The 22126-nt window shown below is 38.0% G+C and overlaps 1 protein-coding gene across 1 annotated transcript in view; it reads left to right on the forward strand.

Moving 5' to 3' along the window:
• The window catches only part of TMEM245 (transmembrane protein 245), a 90436-nt gene extending 72648 nt beyond the window's left edge, over positions 1 to 17788 (forward strand). The window contains exons 14-17 of the mRNA XM_067292171.1: positions 7172 to 7272; positions 9165 to 9339; positions 14497 to 14691; positions 15675 to 17788. Of these exons, the coding sequence (XP_067148272.1) occupies positions 7172 to 7272; positions 9165 to 9339; positions 14497 to 14691; positions 15675 to 15720 (517 nt within the window). The 3' untranslated portion in view covers positions 15721 to 17788. The remainder of the gene's footprint in view (positions 1 to 7171; positions 7273 to 9164; positions 9340 to 14496; positions 14692 to 15674) is intronic.
• Positions 17789 to 22126: the final 4338 nt, after the last annotated feature.

Consider the following 22126-nt stretch of genomic DNA (forward strand, 5'->3'; position numbering starts at 1 on the left):
GCCAAAAAAAGCTGGGATTGCAGCAAGTTTATGTGGATTTGGTGGAGGGGCTGGGACTGGACAGTACTTAGACATATTAATGGAGGATTACTAAACAGACAAGCTGCATAGGATTCATGAAATCCTCTGAGGTGGAGATAGAGGCTGGAAAAATTTGCAGGGTGACTGTCAAATGTGCTTGTCCTATTTCTGTTGTTTCCCTGGTGTTTTCTTCTGGCCTCTGCTGGAGATTCGGATGTTAACTAGACAGATCCTTGGTCTGGACTAGTATGGCTTTGCATGGGTTACATCCAAGCTCCATTTCAGAACAGTTAGTTCTTGCACTTAGTGAGTATCGTGGTCTGCTCATGATAAAAATTTAGAAATGTTAGAAATAGTTGATTCAGAAATAACTAATGCTTTCAAATGGGTTTCCTGGAGTATTCACTGTAAGTTCATGTAGTATGTAGGGGTAAAACAGGCCTGAACAGTCCTTCAAAAACATTGTGTCTTTTTTTTCCTTTGGTACTATGTAGAAATAGATGTAGAATTCATTATAAGTTGGACTACATGTCCGTTCTCCTTTTTTGGAGAATGTAGACATGTTACCCTGTTAGTGAAGAAAGCCCATTTGCTGCTGTTTCCTTCCTACCAGTTCCAACTGTTTAAAAGAAGTCTGAAGTTTTAACAGAATCACCGAAGCCCTAGCCTACCTTTAGAGTTGTAATATTAGCATCAGTTTTTTCATCTGAGGGACCTGTATTTTGTTCAAGACCAAACCCCTTTATCCAATTAGTGTGAATGCTAGGCTCCATATGTTGAAATTGTTACTTCTCTTTGTTCAGTTGTATCATTGTGAAGAAGAAATTTATTTCAAGAGCAGGCTGTTGAAGTCACCTCATGGAGTCATCTCTGAAAATCATTTTCAGATTTATATTGCTCCAAAGATGATTTTACTCTGTAATGAAACACTACCACTCCTGCTTCATTCATGACTGGAGTGTATGTTACTGCCCTTTGCTTGTTTTCATGTGTATTTTAGAACTAAAAAATATTATTACTAAATTACTATTACTAATTACTATTATTACTAAATATTATTACTAAAATATTATTAAAAATAACCCTTTAGAAGAGTCAAAGAATGGCTTAAGAGTTTTTCACAAAAAAGAACTAAAGCACTTCTTCCAATCCTGTCACTTGGAATTTATTCTCTGGTCTATAAAACCTTGTTCTCTTGGTGATCATTTGAAGTTTGGGGGATCATTGTAGAAGAATAACACTTCAGTCCTTTTTAAGTTAATAGCTGTCCTTTGATTGTCACTGGTAGCTTGGTGGTGTCTGAAGGGGGGGGGGAAAAAACTTGATTCCCTTGGTTATGAAACTATGGTGACAGCTGCTGTTAGTTTCAGCAGGGAGAAGATCATTGCTGCTCAATGCAGAGCTCCTGCCCTCTTCAGCTGCCAGTGTGTTGACTTGTTGCCTTGTGTGAACACAGCTATTTATGCTGCTGCTCTGTGAGTTGGATGGGAAGTGAAAACCAATTAAAATTAACTCAGCAAAAAAAAGTTAGCAACATTTCTTGTAAAACAGATCTGTTCCTTGGTCTTGTTCACACCATAGTGGCAAAGAAGAGACTGCTGGCAGATGGGCAGTCTGGGACAGAAGTGAACTACTGGGAACAGAGGAAGGGGAGGCATCTTTTTTGCAGCAGCCTCGTTTGAACAAGCTGCAAAGCTGTGCTGTAAAGAGTGGAATAAAATGCATTTTCATTTACACCTTCTACTTAGTTGTGAACAAACCTTACCTGCAGGCTCTGTGGAGTGAACCCGAATTCATTTGTTTGTTTTACTAGATGAACATACATTTAGCATAAACTCCCAATAGAAGCAAAAGACAGCTGTAGCCATAGGCTTCTTACAGCAAATCTGTTTAAAAAAAAAAAAAATCAAAAAAACTCTAAAAAACACAAAACCAAAAAAAATTCCCCCAAAACATAAAATGAAAAGGTGACACTTGCCCTAGTGGAATCTAGAAAAATTCCCTAACTTTCAGATGAAAAATAGTTTGCCAGTTATGCACGTATAGCAATTTGTCAGGAGTTTCTTAATTTTTAATCTGAATGATGTGAAGTATAGCCCGTGTCCTCTGATTTCTTTTTTTTTTTTTTGAGTTTGCATGCTTTTTTGAAGCTCGGTAAAATGGAATATGTATGTCTATGTGTGCTTCACACCAAATTGCCATGAAGTGCTTAAGAATTACCACATCTGCAGCTGACAGCTCTTGCAGGTAAAGTGACTCACCCACAGGCAGCACCCAAATGAAAAATGACTGGCAATTGGATTTTTCTAACTTTTGAAATATAGAATTCCTTTTATGTATGAAAGGAAGCTGTGTGCCTGCAAAGATGATGTTTAGGATGTAGAATTTATTTACTGTCATAATTTCACCAAAAAGGTCTGATTTTTACAGATGGTAATAAAATCGTTGAGCATTTTGTACTAGCCTACAACATCAGCTTTAAGATCTGGCATCTCATATACAGAACAGATAAGGCATACTGTTGATGAAGATTCTGGTTAGTGTTTCAAAGGTGGTTTTTTGTTTTTTGTTTTTTTGTATTTGCTTTTTTTGTTGCCATAACCATGAGGTCAAATGGATATGAACATCTAGAGATTTTAAAGTATAATTCTTAGTTTTTCCTCATAGAAATACAAAACATGAGTTTCAAGGAACTTAAGAGTTTTCCTGGGCTGTTACACCTGCCACAAAGCAGGATCCACTGTGCTTATTTCTAACTAATTGGGGCTGGTCAAGGACACAAAGAAAGAAGGTAAAGGAGAGAGGGAGAAAGAAATTAGGTGTATTTAGCCCCGTGTCACTTCTGACTTCACCACTAACATGTCACAGGTTCTCAGCACCACATGATGCCTTCTTTCAGCTTATCGATTCTGCATGCTGAATGTGAGGCGCTAGAGAGGCAGCGTGGCGTTATGCAGCCGTTGAGACGGGCTTCTTGCCAGCCATTGCACTGCCAGCTCTGCCATGTGATGTGGGGAGAAGTGGCTTTCTGCCTCAAGCACAGCAGGCTGCAGCCACATCTGTAACCTGCTCCTAAAAGCTTGGTAATAGAGATTTGATGATCAGTTAGTCATCTATTATGGGCTACATAGGAATTACTCTTAAAGTAATGTTAAACCTAAACCCAAACCCAGCTCACTATAGTTCAGGTGCATTCTTTCTTGTCCAACTCAGTGGAGAAAGAAGCATTCCTTTTGGCTTTACAGCTGTTGTCTTATCTTTTCCTCAAATTTTCTTCCCTTTCTAAGTCTCTTCTGGTGAAATCTTTGATCATAGATCATGTTTTCTAGTCTAGTGATCAGTCTTACCACTTTCCACAGTTGATTGCATCCATTGACCTGCATTTTTCTTAAAGCTTTAGTATATCAATCTGGACACAGCCCTGCAGCTGATGCCTTGGCATTGCTAGGTAAAGTTGATTGTCATTACTTCTCGTATCTTGAAGACAATAGTAATGTATATGCAGATTGTGTGATGTTTCCTTCCCCCCCCCCCACACACACACTTACATGCTTGTGTGATCCGTTGTAACCACCAGCTCTTTATGCAGAGCTACTAGTTATTCCAAATATTTTAGTTGCACAATTGATTACCACCCCCCCCGCCTACACTGAAATGCATTACTTCTTTTCCATTGTTAAATTGTGTTTTTAAGGAAAGTTTTATAGTTTGTCAAGGTCATTTTGATTTGTGATCTGTCCCCTAAAACTATTGCAGCTTTTCCCAACTTTGTAATATCATCCAGAAATTTTAAATGTATTATGTTTCAGCAACTTATGGAACTGCATCAGACCGGAATGTACCTGTTGATGCATGATTAAGTTTTCTGTTACTTTATTAGTACATCTGTAATGAGTAATGAACTTGCAGCATAAAATTTTCTTACAAGCTGCATGACTACATTAGTAAAAGGCATGTCTGAACTTGAATGTAAATCTGAATCAAATGCAGCTGGGGATATAATGACACTTGTCTGAACTGAAATGCAAAAACTGCTTAGATTTGAACCTCTGTTTTGGATGCTTTCTTGTGAATGAAAAACAGATTTGCTGTTATTCCCTAGCATGGTTAATGCAGCAATTATTTTGCCCTTTAAAATTATTTTTCTGTCTATTTGCACAGTTATCAAACTATGACTGTTTTCCCTTCTTTCACAGTCTCTGTGGGGAAATTTAAAATGAATGTTTATTTAAGAAAGTAAGTCTTTCCAGTAGCTGTAGATGAAATATTTTAATTACGAGTGAAGTTGATATCTCGGACATTTGCCTCAGGCCTGCCTCCTATATACCGAAATGTAGTCTTGGGGCATACTCGTAGAAGTTAAGACCACGCTACTTTTACTACAGTACAGCAAACACCTCTATGGATAAAATAAGGAGATACTTTAAGGATAGTCTTAAATTTCTGACAGCTGAAAAGTATTTGTGTCATAGTTTGTCTGTTTGAAAGGAAAGGGATTTACTTAAAGGTTTAAATTAGAGGATGCTGAAACCTGGGTTACCATAAGTGCTATTAAATATTTAGACTTTATACCTCCTTCTAACAAATTGTTCTGGGCCTTTTTTTAATGCAGTTTGCCAGGTCCTTCCAAAAGTTGAAAGCTTTGCCTTATCAGTGAGGGGTTTAAGTAGTGGTGAGATGCCTCCTTTTTAGTGCAAAAGGAAATCTTCGGGAGAGACCTAAGATTAATAGGGACCAACAAGGCTGAGGAAATAAAAACTGAAGGGTTTGGTAGGAAGAAAAGTATCTTTATTGCAACCAGGAGAAGTGGTTTCTTGCTGCACCTTCAAGATCAGTACAGCATAGATAGCACTTCATCTTGCCAGCTGCCTGGAGGCTTCCCTTGCCAAAACTCCTGTTGTAATTGTTCACATTCTAAATTATTAAAATGAAAATCCAGCCACAGATAACTTGTGATTAAACTGGAATTTAGCCCTCTGTTTTTATAAAGTATCTTTAAATAAAATGTTAATAGATTGTTGTTGGGTTTTTTTTGCTCTTTAATATAATGCTTATACTTGATGGTTAATGTTCTTTTGATAGCTTCAGAAAGAACTGACATGAATTAAATGTCACAAAGTACAGAAAAATGTGATTGAGCAGCTGAAATACAAAAACATCTCAAGTTTTTAATGTAAACTTGCATTTAGCATTCTTGCTTTGGCTGTGGGTTTTGGGGTCTTCTCTCCTCCTTGTTAAATTTTGTTATACCAGAAGCTTACTTCTGGTATAACTAAAATGCAGGTGAGTATTTCACACTTTTAAAATGCTGTAGATTCTAAGTATCTTGGTCTGTGCTTTGCCATTATAATATTATGGAAGCTTATCTAAACTGTGAGGTTTTCAGGCTCTTTTCAGTGAGGCTTCCTCAAATTTATAAACATTCCTTCCCTTCTTCAAGCACCACATAATTTTTGCCTGTCAAATGCTGGATTTGTTACTTCAGGTCATTCTCTAAGGCTTCCCCCACACACACTTTTTTCCCTTCATTTTTCCAGGAAAATGGCTGACAAGAGCTGCTCCTAGTTAGTTTGTTACAAGAATCTCTTATTTTGAAGAATGCTGTTAGCGTGTAAGGTTTGCTATGCACTCATAACTTCTAGTGGATGAGTTTTAATTAAGATGATGTTGGTACAGCAGTCATTTGGGAATCTGTGCATACCTTTAGGTGGAAGAGGAGGAGAAAAACATGCAAACTGTCCTTGGAAATAATGATGAGAATAGAGCCCAATGAAGCTAAAACTGGGAGTGTTTGAATTCTTGCTGATAGTTGAGAAGACAAGATTCTACCTAGTAGTGTAGCAGCAAGGAAGGTTCCCTTTCTAGGTTTTATTAACTCTACAGAGGAGAGAAATTGCATTCTTGGTGGCATTAGTTCCAGAAAGGGTTGTTCTCTGTGCAGACTTTGTTGATATTTGAAGTGCCTGAAATCCTTGCAGCTAATCATCTGGCTGCATGACCTCTGTTGCATGTCTTCTGTCCACTCTGCTCTCCTGCCAGTGTTACCAAAACCATGAAGAGGCAGGCAATGGAACTAAAGGCATGAGGTTACAATGGGTAGTTAACATCAGCAAACTTTGCATTTATCTTTGCTAAGAGGGCCAGTGTGCCACCAATTGTGCAAGGATGTAACTGTTGGGACTGTTTTGAGGAGAGGATCTTGTAGCTGCTAAGGATGGTTTGGTTACTTACATCCACTGAAATAGTTGTTTCGGGAAACTCAGTGCTTTTCTCAAAGAAGGGTGAACAACTGGCATAATGGTGAGGTATGTCAGTTTTAGAGTATAAATTTTGTGACTGGGGTCCTAAGGTATAGGTTTTCAGATCGATTATAGGACATCCCATATGCGTGAGTGTGCTAGGGTCGTAAAAATGGAGAGTCTTTAACTACTAGTTTGCTGTCTTCATGAACCTGTGGTCATGCTTAACAGAAGAAAACCTTGTTTTGTGACCAGCAAGTTGAAGGTAGATTCAGTAGGACTGAATTAGGTTACTGGATTTTCTATGTGTCTTTTAATAATGTAACCTAGTAAGCAACCTAAAAACTAGAAATAAAAGATTCTGAGGCTAAAATCCAGTAATGAATGTGAGGTGCTCGGTTATTTTCATCCTGCAAGCCATATGAGTGTGTAGGCAGGTAAGATTTTAAGCAGACTATTTCACCTCATGAATGAGTGGATTAATCTGGTGAGAATGAGCAGGTATAGAAGTGTAGGCAGATAAAGAAAATGAGTGAACAGTTGGAAACAGAAAATGGCACAGAAAAAGTATTTTGTACAGAGAATATACATCTCATAGATAAAAGATTTGTTTTGAGAGAGGATGTGGTGCGATGCCCGAGCAGTTTCATTCAAGGGTTTTATCCCTGGAATTCACTGTACAGTAAAGAAGAGTCTGTTTTTTAATCTATAAATGCCGTCGATGATAAATATAATGGATGCCTATCCTTTTTGTAGGGAACAAATGCATAAAGGGTTCAGTGTTACATTTTGAATTGTATGACCCACAGCACTAATGGCTTTGCTGTTTTTCAAAGCACCTTGTATATGTCTTTATAGTTCCCAGAATCCTATCTCCAATAAAATTAACAGTGTTTCTTTGGTCATTTTAGAGGTGTATTCGATGCTTCTCTCAAAATGGCTGGGTTCTATGGACTCTACACTTGGCTGACTCACACGGTATTTGGGATTAACATAGTCTTCATACCATCTGGTAAGAATTTGAACAATTATAATCCATGTGTAGATAATATTACATGATTATTGTACAAGGTCAATAGGATTAAATGCTGCTGATAAGATTAGTCTCAATTTTATTTTTAGAGGACATTAAATCGGAGGTTGACAACTCTTAGAATTAGAACTGCATGTGCAACCTTCAGTTGGTTGACTTGAGCAAATGCCTTAAGACAGTTCCTAATTACAGGGTTGGATACTGTTTTTCATGGTGATGCCCAAGTCAGTGGATTCAGTGTATGGTACAAACTTACTGAGTAGCTATTCAGAATCTTTTTTTCCCTGTTCGATATGCAACCTCATTTTCTATTTACTCTTTATTGTTCAAACCTCACTATGAAAATACTATGACAAGAATAATACTTTTATGATAGGCACTGTGATCCAGAGAGCTTCCTAGCATTGACTGATTTTCTCCAAGTTTAATTTAAGCTACCATAGATCTAATTATCCTATGAAGACTTTACAGCTTTTCATAGCTCTTATTTTCAAAACATTTAGTTCCACATCTGAATGTAGGTAGCACTGCTGAAAACTTACTCCAGGGATGTTTCAGGATAGGCGTGACCAGGGTGGAGAGAAGTCCCTGGTTGCTACCTTATCTCTTACCCTTATCTTTTTCTGTTTTCCCAACACATCCCCAGCCAACTAACTACTTCACTTCCCCATCTGTTTCTTTTGCTGGTTGTTGTTCTTTCCCTCTTGTATTCCGTCCAGGTCTTTCCGGGTTTTAACCTCATTCTGCCTGCCTTATCTTTCCTTTCTTCCACAATTGACAGGTAGTTGGTTTTTCAGGATGCCTAAACGCAGGAAGATATGGTATGCAAACTCACAATAGAGACATGCTTCCTATTCTCAGTGCTGTTCCCTGGCTACATTACCAGTCTCTGATTTTTCTGTTATTCTTTAATCTTAGTTTTGGAAATGGCTTAACACTTTTTTTTTTTTTTTACAGAAAAATCTTTTTGCCCTGTTCCTCTTTTCTCTCTCTTTCCCTAAAAATAGGAAAAAAAAAGTTGTACATTCATGTACTAGAGAACATCATGGGAAGCAGTAAAGCGACAGAGAACAGTATCGTATAAAATGAAATGGCAGCTTTATAAAGTAAAACTACCTTAAATTTATTGTTTGTCATTTGACTTACTTAGAATATAATTGTTCTTTTTCTTTTAACTACATAAAAAAAATCTTTAATGTTTTTGCCTTTTGGTTAATGAGGCTAAAAAAAGAGCAAAAAATGTTTTATATTGTGCCCATTCATACTGTATTAAATTAGAATGACAAAAGTACTATATCATTTGAAATCAGCACGAGTAGTTGTGTAAGCAGAAGGGTGTATATGTATGTAGAGACACATGTATGCACGCACACATAAGTACATGAAGTTAGAAGCTTTATATTTTCCTGGTTTCTCATAGTGCTGCCTATATTATAACAGTTAACTGTGTGAGATTGAGTAACTTATAATGCTTCACTGCGACTTCTTTTTGCATAATTTCTTGCACCCATTTTGCTAATTTATAGTTATGGGAAAGGAAAACTTGAAATGTACATGACTGGTATAACTTTTTAATTTTTCCAAATTGGTGCCTCTTTTGGAGGTAAGTCTTTGTGGCTAGCAGTTGGTGAAACTTTTCCATATGGGGAATATTAATAATATGGAGTCATTTTCTTGGAGATAATTAGTTATTTTTTTCCTACACTTCAACTGTAAAACCCCAAGAGCCTTATCTGTTACGTCTTCAGTGTCTTATTTACCACAGTTGATGTAGGTGGGACTACCAGTGTGGCAAAAGTGTCGGAATTTAAATATCTTTGTAAAATATGTTTCTTTTGTCTCTTTCTGATCCCTGGTTCTTTGTGCTCTAGCATTAGCAGCAATCCTTGGAGCAGTTCCATTTCTGGGGACATACTGGGCAGCTATCCCTGCGGTCCTAGATTTGTGGCTTGTGCAAGGACAAGGATGTAAAGCCATTCTGCTCTTGGTTTTTCACCTGTTGCCAACCTATTTTGTAGATACAGCAATTTACTCGGATATATCAGGGTAAGTACACTGAAGACTTTTCAAAGTTCTGTATTGTAAAAAGGACTAATGATCACCGATGCCTTTAATGAAACATACTTTTCGGAAGCATGCAGAACAGTATTTTCAAGCACAGGAATAGGAGCAGTGATATCATCTGATAGTAAGAAGTCTTACTGGCCCAAGTATCATTTTTTTCCTGGGCCTCTCTTCTGTGACATTTGTTGTTTCAGAGGTCTTGAACTGAAGTTCTGAAAGTTGGAGAAATCTATTGTTTTTCTAGTAATTCTAGAAGTATGAAAATAACTATACTGTGATTTAATGATAGACTAACAATGTCTAGCATCTTCCTTCAAAGCACCTAATGCCAGATGTCTCTGAAGAACAAACAAGAGATCCATGAGCTAGTTGTGGACCTGAAAAAAAATCCTTTAGTTTTTCAGAATGGATTGTGAGAATTTTGAGGATTGTTTTGGAGCCTCAGTGTCAGTTTGAAGTTTGAAGCCTGCCTTTGTGTTGTGTCACTGTTCCCCAGTGTAGAAATCTATTGACTATGGATTGTTGTGGTGTTTTGTTTTGTTGTTCTGTGTGTGGGTTTTTTTGTTTGTTTGTTTGTTTTTAGTATGTTGAGACAGCTGAAATTGGAGATGGGGTCCTGCTGAAACTGTTGCTGGTGCTGTTCTCCTGTTGTGGGAGTTAGGCACAGAGGACTTCTGGAAAAATCTTGCTAGGTGTCTGGCTGCCTCTATTGACTTGAGCTGCCTCCTGGGTTCAGCTTTGAGTTTGAACCCAAAGAGAAGCTAACTCCAAACTGAGCTGAAGGAAATTCAACATCTGCAGTTATATCTGGAGAACTAAAAATACTACTGAAATGTCCATTGCACTTTATTCTGCTGAAATGTCTAGTTGAATCCTTTAGTGTAATTCCAACTAAAGAATATACCAATGATGTATAACAGAGTTGTCAAAGAATTGAGCTGCCGGGGTCCATACATGCAAGAGATGTTGACAACCATGTACAATATGAATACAAAGCTGCACTCTTCTGGTCACTGCATAGTTCTGGTCCTAAGAAACAATCCTAGAAAACTGTTTGAATTAAGAACTTGTAATGACTAGGGGTGCCTGCTCTACTGAACATTGTTTTAATTCATGCTCCAGATGTAGTCACATGCTAGAATTCATTTGTGTTATCTTTATTATGATACAGGTAATGTAGAATAAAGATATTAAGCTTTTCTGTTCTGTGGTAAGCTAGAAATTTTGTTTTTTTGACCACCAAATGCAATTACATGGAATAGAGTACACCTGTTGATAAACAGTCCCCATAACACATTTTATAACATAGTCCACCTCATGATGAAGTATGGGATATTAAAGCAGGATCACAACCCTGGACTTCAGGAGAGCAGACTTCTGTGACTTCAGAGGTCCTCTTGGAAAAATCCAATGGGACATGGCCCTGGAGGGAAGAGGGGTGCCCCTAATTGCTGGCTGATATAAGAATACTGGCTGATATTCAAGGATCACTTCCTCCAGGCTCAGGAATGGTTCATCCCACCAAGCAGGAAATCAGAGATGGGAGAAGGCCAGCATGGATGAACAAGCAGCTCCTGACTAAACTCCAACATAAAAAGGAAGTGTACAACAGGTGAAAGCAGGGACGGATGATCTGGGAGGAATATTGAGACACTGTCCAAGCATGCAGGGATGGAGTTAGGAGAGTTAAAGCTCGCCTGAGGTTGAAACAGGCAAAGGACTTGAAAGGAGCAAGAGCAGCTTCTGTAGGTACATAAGCAGCAAAAGGAAGGCTAGGGGAAAATGTAGGCTCACTGCTAAATGGGGCAGGGGCGCTGGTGACAAAGGACATGGAAAAGGCTGAGGTACTGAATGCCATCTTCACCTCAGTCTTTACTGGTAAGACTGGCCTTCAGGAATCCCAGGCCCCTGAGACCAGAGGATCAGATTAGAGAATGCTTAGGCAAACTGGACATGCGCAAGTCTGTGGGCCCTGATGGGATACAGCCATGAGTGCTGAGGGAGCTGGCTGATGTCATTGCAAAGCTGCTGTTTGTCTTTGAAAGATCATGGTGATCAGGAGAGGTTCCTGAGGCCTGGAAGAGAGCAAATGTCACCCCTGTCTTTAAGAAGGACACGAAGGAGGATCCAGGGAGCTGCTGGCTGGTCAGTCTCACCTCGATCCCTGGAAGGTGATGGGGCAACTAATCCTGGATGCTATTTCCAGACATGACAAGGACAGGAGGGTGATTGGGAGTAGTCAGCATGGATTTTTGAAGGGGAAATCATGCTTAGCCAACCTGATGCCCTTTTATGATGAGATGACTGGCTTGTTGGATGAGGGGAGAGCAGTGGAAACTGTGTATCCTGACTTTAGTAAGGCTTTTGGCACTGACTCCCGTAACATCCTCATGGACAGGCTGATAAAGTACAAACCAGATAAGCGGTCAGTGAGGTGGATTAAAAGCTGCCCGACCTGCTGGGCACAGAGCTGAATGGCTGAGCCACAGTTGTGAACAGCATCTCAAAGTCCAGCTGGAGGCCAGTCACTAGTGGTGTCCCCCAAGGGTCGATACTGGAGCCGGTACTGTTTAATATCTTCATTAATGGCCTGGCTGATGGGACCAAATGCACCCTCAGCCAGCTTGCTGGTGATCCCAAACTGGGAGCAGTGGCTGATACAGCAGAGGGCTGTGCTGCCATTCAGAGGGACATGGACAGGCTGGAGAGATGGGCGGAGGGGAACCTCATGAAGTTCAACGAGGGCAAGTGCAGGGTGCTGCACCTAGGGAGAAATAACCCCCGGCACCAGTACAGGCTGGGGGCTGACCTGCTGGAAAGCAGCTCTGCGGAGAAGGACCCGGGGGTCCTGGTGGACAGCAAAGTTGACTATGAGCCAGCAACTTGCCCTTGTGGCCAAGAAGGCCAATGGTATCCTGGGGTGCATTAGGAAGAGCATTGCCAGCAGGTCGAGGGAAGTGATCCTCCTCCTCTACCCAGCACTGGGGAGGTGATAGCTGGAGTACTGTGTCCAGTTCTGGGCCCCCCAGTACAAGAGAGGCATGGAGCTACCGGCATGAGTCCAGTGGAGGGCCACAAAGATGGTTAAGGGACTGAAGCATGTCTCATATGAGGAAAGGCTGAGAGAGCTGGGACTGTTCAGCCTGGAGAAGAGAAGGCTCGGGGGGATTTTATCAATACTTAGGAGTATCTGAAGGGAGGGTGTCAGGAGGAGGGGGCCAGACTCTTTTCAGTGGTGCCCGGTGACAGGACGAGAGGCAGCGGGCGCAAACTGAAACACAGGAAATTCTGTCTGACCATCAGAAAACTTTTTTTTTTTTTGACTGTGAGGTTGATGAAACACAGGAACAGCTTGCCCGGAGAGGTTGTGGAGTGTCCGTCCTTGGAGATATTCAAAACCTGACTGGACAGGGTCCTGGGCAGTGTGCTCTAGGTGACCCTGCTCAAGCAGGGGGATTGTCTCAGGTGATCTCCAGAGGTCCCTTCTGACCTCCACTGTTCGGTGGGTCTGTGATTAATAGTGTTTCTCATATGCTGTGGCACTAGTTATTTTCCATGAATTAAACAGGTAAAGTATAAGGAAATTAAAATGTCTTTCCAACAATAAATCGTGGATGAATTTAGGGCCAGTAGCTATTGAACCAGCCAATAATTTTTCCACTTAGTAGAATGTTTTTCAGCTGTAGGGGATGAAGGCTCTGTTTACTGTCCAGAAAATATATGTGGCAGGAATAACTTTTCTAAAGGTAGAGCAGAATTGTATTCTTCCATTAAATAGAACAGTAAGCATCTGGCTGTCTTGCAAATTAGATTATGTCCATCTGAAATAGCTATAATTAGGTTATGCAGGGTTTTCCAAATGTATTGAATTGATATTATAGTCCTGTCTCATCAGGTGGCTTGTGGTGTGATTTAACAAACTGGCCAGAAGAACCCTTAAACTGTTGCAAGTGTTGGAAAAAAATTATCAGAGATTTCACAAAGGTTAGGAGTGAATCACATGTCTGCTGTTGGAAAAACATAAAACTTTGAAGTCAAGTCTGTCCCCTATTAAACAAAACTGTTTGACCGTACCAGTGTATTAAATCTGATCTAGGTAAGAGATGATAATGAGATGTGTAAGATATATAATAGGTCAACATTTCATGATTTCATTTTGCGCACAACTGTGATAAAGGCAAGGACTGCAAGTGTGAGAGTTGGATAGAAGTCAGGGCAATGGTAGACAAACTGCTCTAAACTGACTAGCCAGTATTTGCATTCCGTTGCACTCAGAATTTAGAGCAACTTCACAAAGGTGGACCCACTTTCTGGGGTGCTAATTTTAAACTGCAAGTTTTCTCGTATAATTCCATATTTACCATCATTATGTTGGCTTATAAACTGTAAGCCTGATGAACCGGCTTTGGTTTTTGTGTAAAATTGTTGCAGGATCTGTGTTGTGTGTTAGAACTGACACACAGAAAAGAAAAACAGAAGGGCTGACTTGCTGCCATAATAGCACTTATCGAAAGCTCCATTGGCCCCAACTTCATAGCAAATATTAATAGGTTTATATAAATCTGTTGCTTTCTGAGAACATTAAAAGCTAATGCGAACAAACCCTCCAGCCAAAAGGTTGTTTTATGACAAAGTGAGAAGACACGGCTGTTTATTTAAAAGATAAATGCTAACTATTCTTTGGGAGATTTAATATAAGTTGGTATCAGTTGTGTAAGTTAATATCTTTGCTCAGGAGCACTCATAATAGATGTTGCTAGCTGTCTTACAATTTAAAAATTCTTGACTGTAAAGCATGAACAGTCTTTGTAATCAATCATCTTTTCATTTTGAAACAAACGTTCTTACAGTGAACTCCTTCAGACTTTAATAGTTGCCTAGAAAATAGTTAATGAGATGTGGATATTACCAGCATTATATGGTATAAAAAATTGTTTGAACTATGTGCAAATATAGTACAGAATACAGCTTATGATATTTGTACAGTCACTCAAACAGCAGTTTATGGTATGAATATAGGTATCTATGAACAGTTACATAATTTTATATACTAAATAAAATGTTATAATTGATCCACATTTCATAATCCATAGTATTGTTGATTGTTTTAATTTTTTCCTACTTGTGACATAATTCCAGAGGTGGTCATCCTTACCTGACTGGTCTTGCAGTAGCTGGTGGTGCATATTACCTGGGACTGGAAGGAGCCATCATAGGACCAATTCTACTGTGTATACTTGTGGTTGCCTCCAACATATATAGTGCCATGTTGGTGAGTCCAACAAATTCGGTGCCCACTCCATCACAAGCAGCATGGCCATTACAGATTTACTGGTAAGTTGTAAATGTCTTGTGCATTGTAAGTGAATCAGTGTATATACACATATGTATACAGAGTGTATGTATGTGTGTGTATCCATGTGAGTGCATCCACACATAAAGGTGTACATGAGGTTTGGAAAGGATTCAGCTATTCTATATTTTAGGAATAAAAATTACTATAAACTACTCACTGGGGTTTACGAATTTGAAATGTGTGTTTAGTGTTCCTCAACTTCTTACAGAGGGCTATTTTAGAAAATTCAGTAGTAATGCCTTTGTATCCTGTAATTCATATATTGACTTTATGTTTGGAGATGATTGAACAGCCTTTTTATCCATGCACAAAACTATTATTTATGGATATCTAACAAGTAATATTCATTGGCCTCCAGAACAGACCTGTCTGCAAATATTGTGCTATATGTTACTATATAATATTGCTATCTGCAAAATTTGAATAGACAGACTTGAATTTAAAAAATGAGATCACTTTATATGCAATTATTCCTTAAAGAGTATGGTCTTGCTTAATTTCTTTATTGAGGTTACAGAACATGGAATACAGAAATGTGTATTTAAACTGTACAGCTAAGCAATGGGAGGAATAAACCCCTAACTGAATACTTAGAGTTGGAAGTCCTATTGTGACATTATTAATGACAGTAGCCATTGTAATGTCTCTATTGCCTTGTTTAATTACATAGGTTAGCTCATTACACATATATTTTAGAGAGGATTCTGTGCTTCTAAAAGAATCTTGTGCTTCGTTCACATGAATAATGTTATCTTCCCTGTGGGTAGCTTACAAGAAAAAACACTAATTAGACCTGTTTGTAGTCTCTGACTTGTGGTTTAAGTCATGTTCCAGGACTTTCCACATACAGTGTACATAGAGCTTCCCACATTACCCACGCAAATTCACGTGTGCTTTTTCCTTCTTCATTTGTGGAAAACTAGACATCTGCAGCCACTCAACAAATGAATCTTTTTTTCAGGTCATCTAGGGAGAGTCCTGAGGAGATGAAAACAGCTGCAGAATGATGTAGGTGCTGTGCTGCACCTATTCAATGTGAGAAAATCACTCTCTGCTGTTTTGATTCCACAACAGCCATGGCCTTCTGTCCCTTTTCAGCTGTGCCTAGGGGCAGCTCACAAGGAAGCACAGTTTGTTTTTTAGGAGAAGCCACTTCTTGAACATCTGCTGGCCTTACGTTATTGTGCACTTTGCCTCCTCAAGAGAGACTGTCTACGTCCCATGGCTTTGCATACTAACACACAGTTCAATCACCTTGTTTGTAGACCTTTTGTCTTCATAAAAATGATGGTTAAGAGGACAGGTATATCCACTGGAGTCATCATGCTATCTGCTGAAATGACTAACTTGGCTTTTATTTATTTGGTTATTTGTGTTATTAAATTGTAGTAGCTTTAAAGAAATCTTACTCCAAAATGTTTATTCTCAGTTGGTGTTTTAGTTGGTGGCTAAAAGGTGTAAACCACTCATTGTTAAATGAAAATAGAATATAATTATTTGCTGCTCCTCAAAGTATTTCTTTAGAGACTTTGACCATCATATCAATCTGTAACACTTAAATATTATTCTCTTACAAGCACTGAAGTTTAATGTTGTTGGAGACTGGTGTTTCTAATATCTTCCTGAAATTAATAGACTTGCAAATTGTTAAATGTGAGATTTCCTCATACTGAAATGGGAGGACTTGTTTAAATTGTTTTACCGTCCAATGGAGTTGTCTTCTCAACTAAATTTAATCAACGGCCTTAAATGTTTTCAGGCAGCGATAACATAAGATTGTCACATCTACTTCCAATAACAGGAAGAGGTTGAAGGGAGCTTTAATATTGTTCTTGTAAATGCAGTGGCTGACTTCAGGTTACTTTTCAAAGAAATTTAAGCTTGTTACCAAAGGGGGAGGGTCCCCCCCACCCCCATAAGCCTCTGGACAAATAGCTTAATATGAGAGAGAAACTTTAAATCCCTGAAATGGGGTGTTGCCAGGCTGTAGAATCAAACTACTTTAGTGCTTTTCTTCCACATGTAATTTTGCTTAAATTGCATTTTTGGTCGTATTCAAGACTCTTCCTATTGGTTGTTCAAATATTTTGACGTAACAGACCTTTATACCTTTGAAAATAGAAAGTGTGTTTTTGGTGGAAATTTCAGACTTGAACAGCTTTTCCACAAATACAATGAGGTCCTAGGTACAAAGTAGCAGTTGTACATGCTTTAACCAAAGAACCACCTTTCTGTTCTTAGTAATCTATCTTCAGTTTATTCCAGAGTTTGATCAATACTGATTTGTTTGAACTGATTGATATGGATTTATACAAAATACAGGCATGTTTTGCATTTATTGTTTGCCATAATGCAACTGTCGATGTACAAATCTATCCTTATCTAGGGATAAGACAATCTAAATAAGGATAGAATTGTATGCAAACGGTTTCAGTAATTTAGATGTGTTTTACTCACATTGCAGGGATGTTGATAGATTTGGAAGGGTCTTATTATCATGACAATAAATATATTTTTAGATGATTTCCAAAAATATATTGCCATACAAAGTGGGCTGTAAAGTAGTCTGATATTAACTAAGCAAGAAAGTCCTATTATAGTTTTGCAGTAAATCCCCAAATACTCAACACAGTCATTTTAATGTGTCATTATAGAATTCTTTGGGGTTTTGTTTTCTTAAAGTTTTTCTATTCTTCCTCCCCTTCACCAACCTCCTTAGATCAAAGAAGGGTCTGTGCTGTGAAAATGAAATTATTTTTTGGACACAGGTATCTTCAATAATGGCAAAGCAGTAAATGAGCTGAGAAGACATGTTTCTATTTTGAAATGTTCCTTTCCCAACGTGAAGAGTAATCATTCTGTATGGAGAATTCATATCTGGTGTAATCTCTTAGTTTGCTTTGAAATGAGTCTTCATGCTTGATGCTTCTTGTTTCAAATTCAATTAAGACTTGCCATGAAGAGTCTCCTGTAATACAGTGCTTTTCAGTAAATGTACGTTTAAGGATCCCGTGCTATGTGCCATGTCTGATTGAAGGATAAACTGTATGGCATAGTGGTGGTACAGCAATGGTATACTGCCAAAAAGAAAAAAAAAAAAGAAAAAAACCTAAGACTTCAATAACACCTTCTTACAATAGGAAACAGTCACTGAATTTTGCTTTTTTTTTTTTTTTTTTAAGCTTACGGAAAAGCATATTTTGGTTATTTAGGGTTTGTTATTAACAAGTGTCTAATTACCAGTAGAAATGGAAGAACTTGCTCTTTCATATTTAACAGCTCCACGTTTTTCCTGAAAAGACCCAGTCTCTTTAAGAACAGTTTAGTCTAAATCAGTCTCACATAAACTTAAAAATGACAAAACCGGTTATTCTGACTTCTGGTCATTTAAACATACCAGTTCCTGGTTTTACTGCCTTGTCTGCAAAAGCAACCAGCAACCACATGAGATTAAGCTTTTAGATAGCTTGTGCGTTTTTAAAAAAAAAAAAAAAAGGGGGGGGGGAAAGGGGGGAAAGGAGGAAGGAACATTACACATCCATTTTTGCAGTGGCACTTAACTGTATAGTTTCCTTAGCAGAGACCATATTTTATGGAGTTTTTATAGCTCCTAGCACAAGAAGTTGATGGTCTTTAGCTTTACTGTAAACAATCATTCCAGGAGTAGGTATTTACTTGTAACTGGTACATTTAGTATTCAACTTAGAACAAAACAGTTTAAAAATCAGAAAGGAATGCTTAGAGTAGTAAGGCAAAACAATGTGAGCTCATGGTATTGCAAAATACCGTTATATTCTATTTTATCATTCCCTTCTAGCGAGTCAGGTTTGTTGCAAGTAAGTGTAATGCCAAAGGGCTAGAGATAACTGATTTTGCACAGCGTATAAGTTAGCTCTTTCTGCTGAAATAAGTTGCCTCTGGGCAGGATTTACCAGTTAATTTTTGGGCAATTCAAAGGTGAGCTAATCTCATTTTACTTTCTTAACTTTAGCTGAACATTACTATACTCTAGCAGAGTTAGAAGTAAGTGTGTGCAAGCTTTTCAGTTTCTCCAGTTTACAGCTCAGCAAGTTAACTTCAGGTCACTGTAAGTACTGGTTTAGTTGAATACATGGGGCAACAAACTGCAGTGGGTGAGAACATGGCACATGTTCACTTCTGTCAGCCTTGCTACAACATGGTGACCCTTCAGCACAGACACAGCATGACCAGTTACTTACTGCCAGGGGGCAGTAATGGCTTAATTTGCAACACTGCTTTTTAAAACAGCATCTTTAACATTATAGTTGTACATACTGTATGCATTTTTCAGAAATTAAGTTGATACCCATAGCATCTAATATTGGAGAGAATCTATCAGAATAGAAAAAAGAAAAAGCTTTGTGTATGGAAAATTAGACTGCTGTCTCCAGCATTAGACATTGTGGTTATCAACGTAACTTCTGAAAAAGGTGTATGGTGTGTATGGCTGTGATGTTAAATATTATCTTTTTAAAAGCCTGAAAATACAAAAATGAATAAAATTGCTCACTAGTAAAAGTGACAGCAAAATTGCTGTGTTGCTTAATGCCTAGCCCTGGAGGCAGAGTACTGCATAGAAGGCTGCCTCTCCTGCAGACCTGATATAGTAAGGATGGGAAAATAACTTTATTCTACTGGACTGTATGGCTTTGCATCAGTGGTAGGAGATGCTCCTACAACTGCCTTTATTCAAACATCGTGTTCATGTTATTGGCTTAAGTCTGTCACTGCGAAGAGTTCTATCTTTATGGAAGCTACCTCTGGAAACAGCTACAGCTTTCTTCAGAAGATGCTGAAAGCTGTTAGGATTGGAGTTGGTGTTCATCGTATTTAATAATGGAGGTAGCATTGTTCTTCTAGAGATGCAGTTGTTTTCCTTGAAGTTTGCAATTTTACAAGAGAATATCGGTTTCTCAACTGAATAATCGTTACTTAAGTCACAATTGGCATCTGTTAAACACATGGATGTTTCATCTTTATAAATTCAATATTGGCTTGTATTTTAAAGCTGCTTTTATTATTATTTCTTACATTTTGGGGGGAAACCTACTTTGGCAAATCAATTCCCTTCTTATTTCTAGTTCTACAGAACTAGAATTGCCTAGCATCTCTTAACAAAGGTTATGGAGGTTTGATCTTTAACATGTAATTGTTTTTCTGTCCTTTTTAGTAAAATACCTTAATGTTTTATAGTTAAAAAAAAAAAAAAACTCCAAAGCATTTTATAGTGATAAAATTGGAAATTAAAGAACATTGAAATTTGGAAAATGAGCCTGATATTTTGAAACCAGAAATAATGCCAGAAGTGATGAGCATATTCAAGGATTCCACACTGGGTTTGTAAATGTATATATTGATATACAACGTTATATATAAATATGAACAATGTCTGTCTTGTATTCAGATCTTAACTGAAATTTTTTCTTATGTTTTTTAAGAAATCTGAGAACAAAATAGTGCCTATATATAGGAAAAACAAGCATCACTTTCTGGAATTAATGTTTACTTGATAAAGGCAGGGGAGAGCCAAGCAAATATTGCTAGGGTGACCAGAACTGTTTTGCCATAGTTAATATAAAGTTGGGAAAGGCGGGTCTTCCCTCTAGTAAGTCGTGGCTAAGAACTTTACTGGTCCTGGAAGTACTTCACACATCTACCAAAGAGCTGCCAAAATTAATAGGTCATGAAATACCATGTCTTCAAATCCCCAGAGTCTCTTAATCTCTTCCACACCTTGTCTAGTACCTTGTTTTTAATCTGGTTTAGGCTGAGATAGTAGTGCTTTATGCTATCTTCAGTTAGATGCCAAGATCTGTAGGGCATGCTTTGAGTGTCTGTACTGAAACAGTATGTCCAATTCAGGAAAGAATTGCTATTTGGCAAAATCTATTGAAGTTGGTATTAAAAGTAAATATATTCTTAGTGTGCTCTGCATATGGATGGACTTGGGCAAGCATAATTTATGCTGTATTGAATTGCATATTATTCTGTGTTCAGTATAGCACTATGTAGCGATACCGAAGCTAGATTTGACTTAGAAGCAGGGAATATTGCTTGCACCAGGATGCCTTTACAAGCTGCTAAAAGCAGCGTGAATGTTCTAGCATCCATTTATATGTCTAAAGGATTTTTAGCATGATGATTTTAAAACAAAAATGTTGATTCATTTTCCCCGCCACACTTCTTGTCACTTGACTGTTGTATACAATGATCCAATGAGGACCTACAGTGAAAGAAATTTGTCGTGGTATTGATGTAGGTTAAATGTAAGAGGCATCACAAAGCTAAAACGCAGCCATGGAGCAGAATTTCATTAAGCTTAAGAATCCAGGCCATAGGGTTGGAAAATTAAAAGCCCAATTTTTGGCCTCCTTTTTGCCAGTCTCGGCCCCAAACTGAAGTTTTTTTCAAGAAGTATCAGAAAAAAATACTTTCTTGTTTATAACTTACTGTGTAGATGGATGTTTTCATTTTCCAGTGTTATCACTGACATATTCTGCAAGCATTCAATTTGTTCAGATTGTTACCTTTAAAAACAAACTATGTATCATTCAGTGATGGTTGGAAAGAAATGCTTTTGTACTAATAGGTGATTATGTAGGGGTGTATGTGTTAACTAACATTTAAAGTTTTGGTAGGAAGACTAGCAAAGCTTTTTTTTTTTTTTTTTCCCCCTCTGATAAGCAAAACTTAACCAAATCCAAAGAAACTTTGGAGATTGGCTCCTAAGAGTGGCTAGACTCTACATCTAAAAGCAGATCTCCTGTATTACAGAGCACACGTTGTTCTAAAATGTGCATTCTTACCAAGAACTTGTGGGGATTTGGAACAATAACTACTATTGTCTGTTGACACAAATTTGTCTGTAAATTTATATGTCATACATTCTCAGAATGGAACTATGTTCAAAACTAATGTTGCCATAATTGGTTTTGGTACAGTACCTGTTTCTGCATGTATAATACTGAAAATATAACCCCTGTGTCCATTTTGTGGCAGAATAAGAAATGTGAGTTAAAATTGAGGAGTGCTCTTCTAGACTGCAGAGTTATTTAAACTAATTAATTCTGATTGTATGCACCAGTCCTCTTCCTAATAAAAAGGATTTTTGTAGCAGGTATAAAAAGCTTTTGATCTAATACTGTATTCACACTGCAGTCCTTTGTAAACACAGAATGTTTAATATATTTTGAAATAAAATGCTGTTAATGTAAAAAAAAAAAAAACAAAACAAAACTGAATTTGAGTTGAATGATAGAATGTTTGAAACAAGCCACAAAGGCAGCAATTAGTCTTGTGAAATACTGTTTTTTTTCTGGAGACAAAGTGCAAACATATGGCAGTTGATCTGCAGTAAATAAGCACAACTTTCACTGAGAGTATATTCCATTT

Source organism: Apteryx mantelli, chromosome 2, assembly GCF_036417845.1.
Source record: "Apteryx mantelli isolate bAptMan1 chromosome 2, bAptMan1.hap1, whole genome shotgun sequence".
Taxonomy (NCBI): Eukaryota; Metazoa; Chordata; class Aves; order Apterygiformes; family Apterygidae; genus Apteryx; species Apteryx mantelli.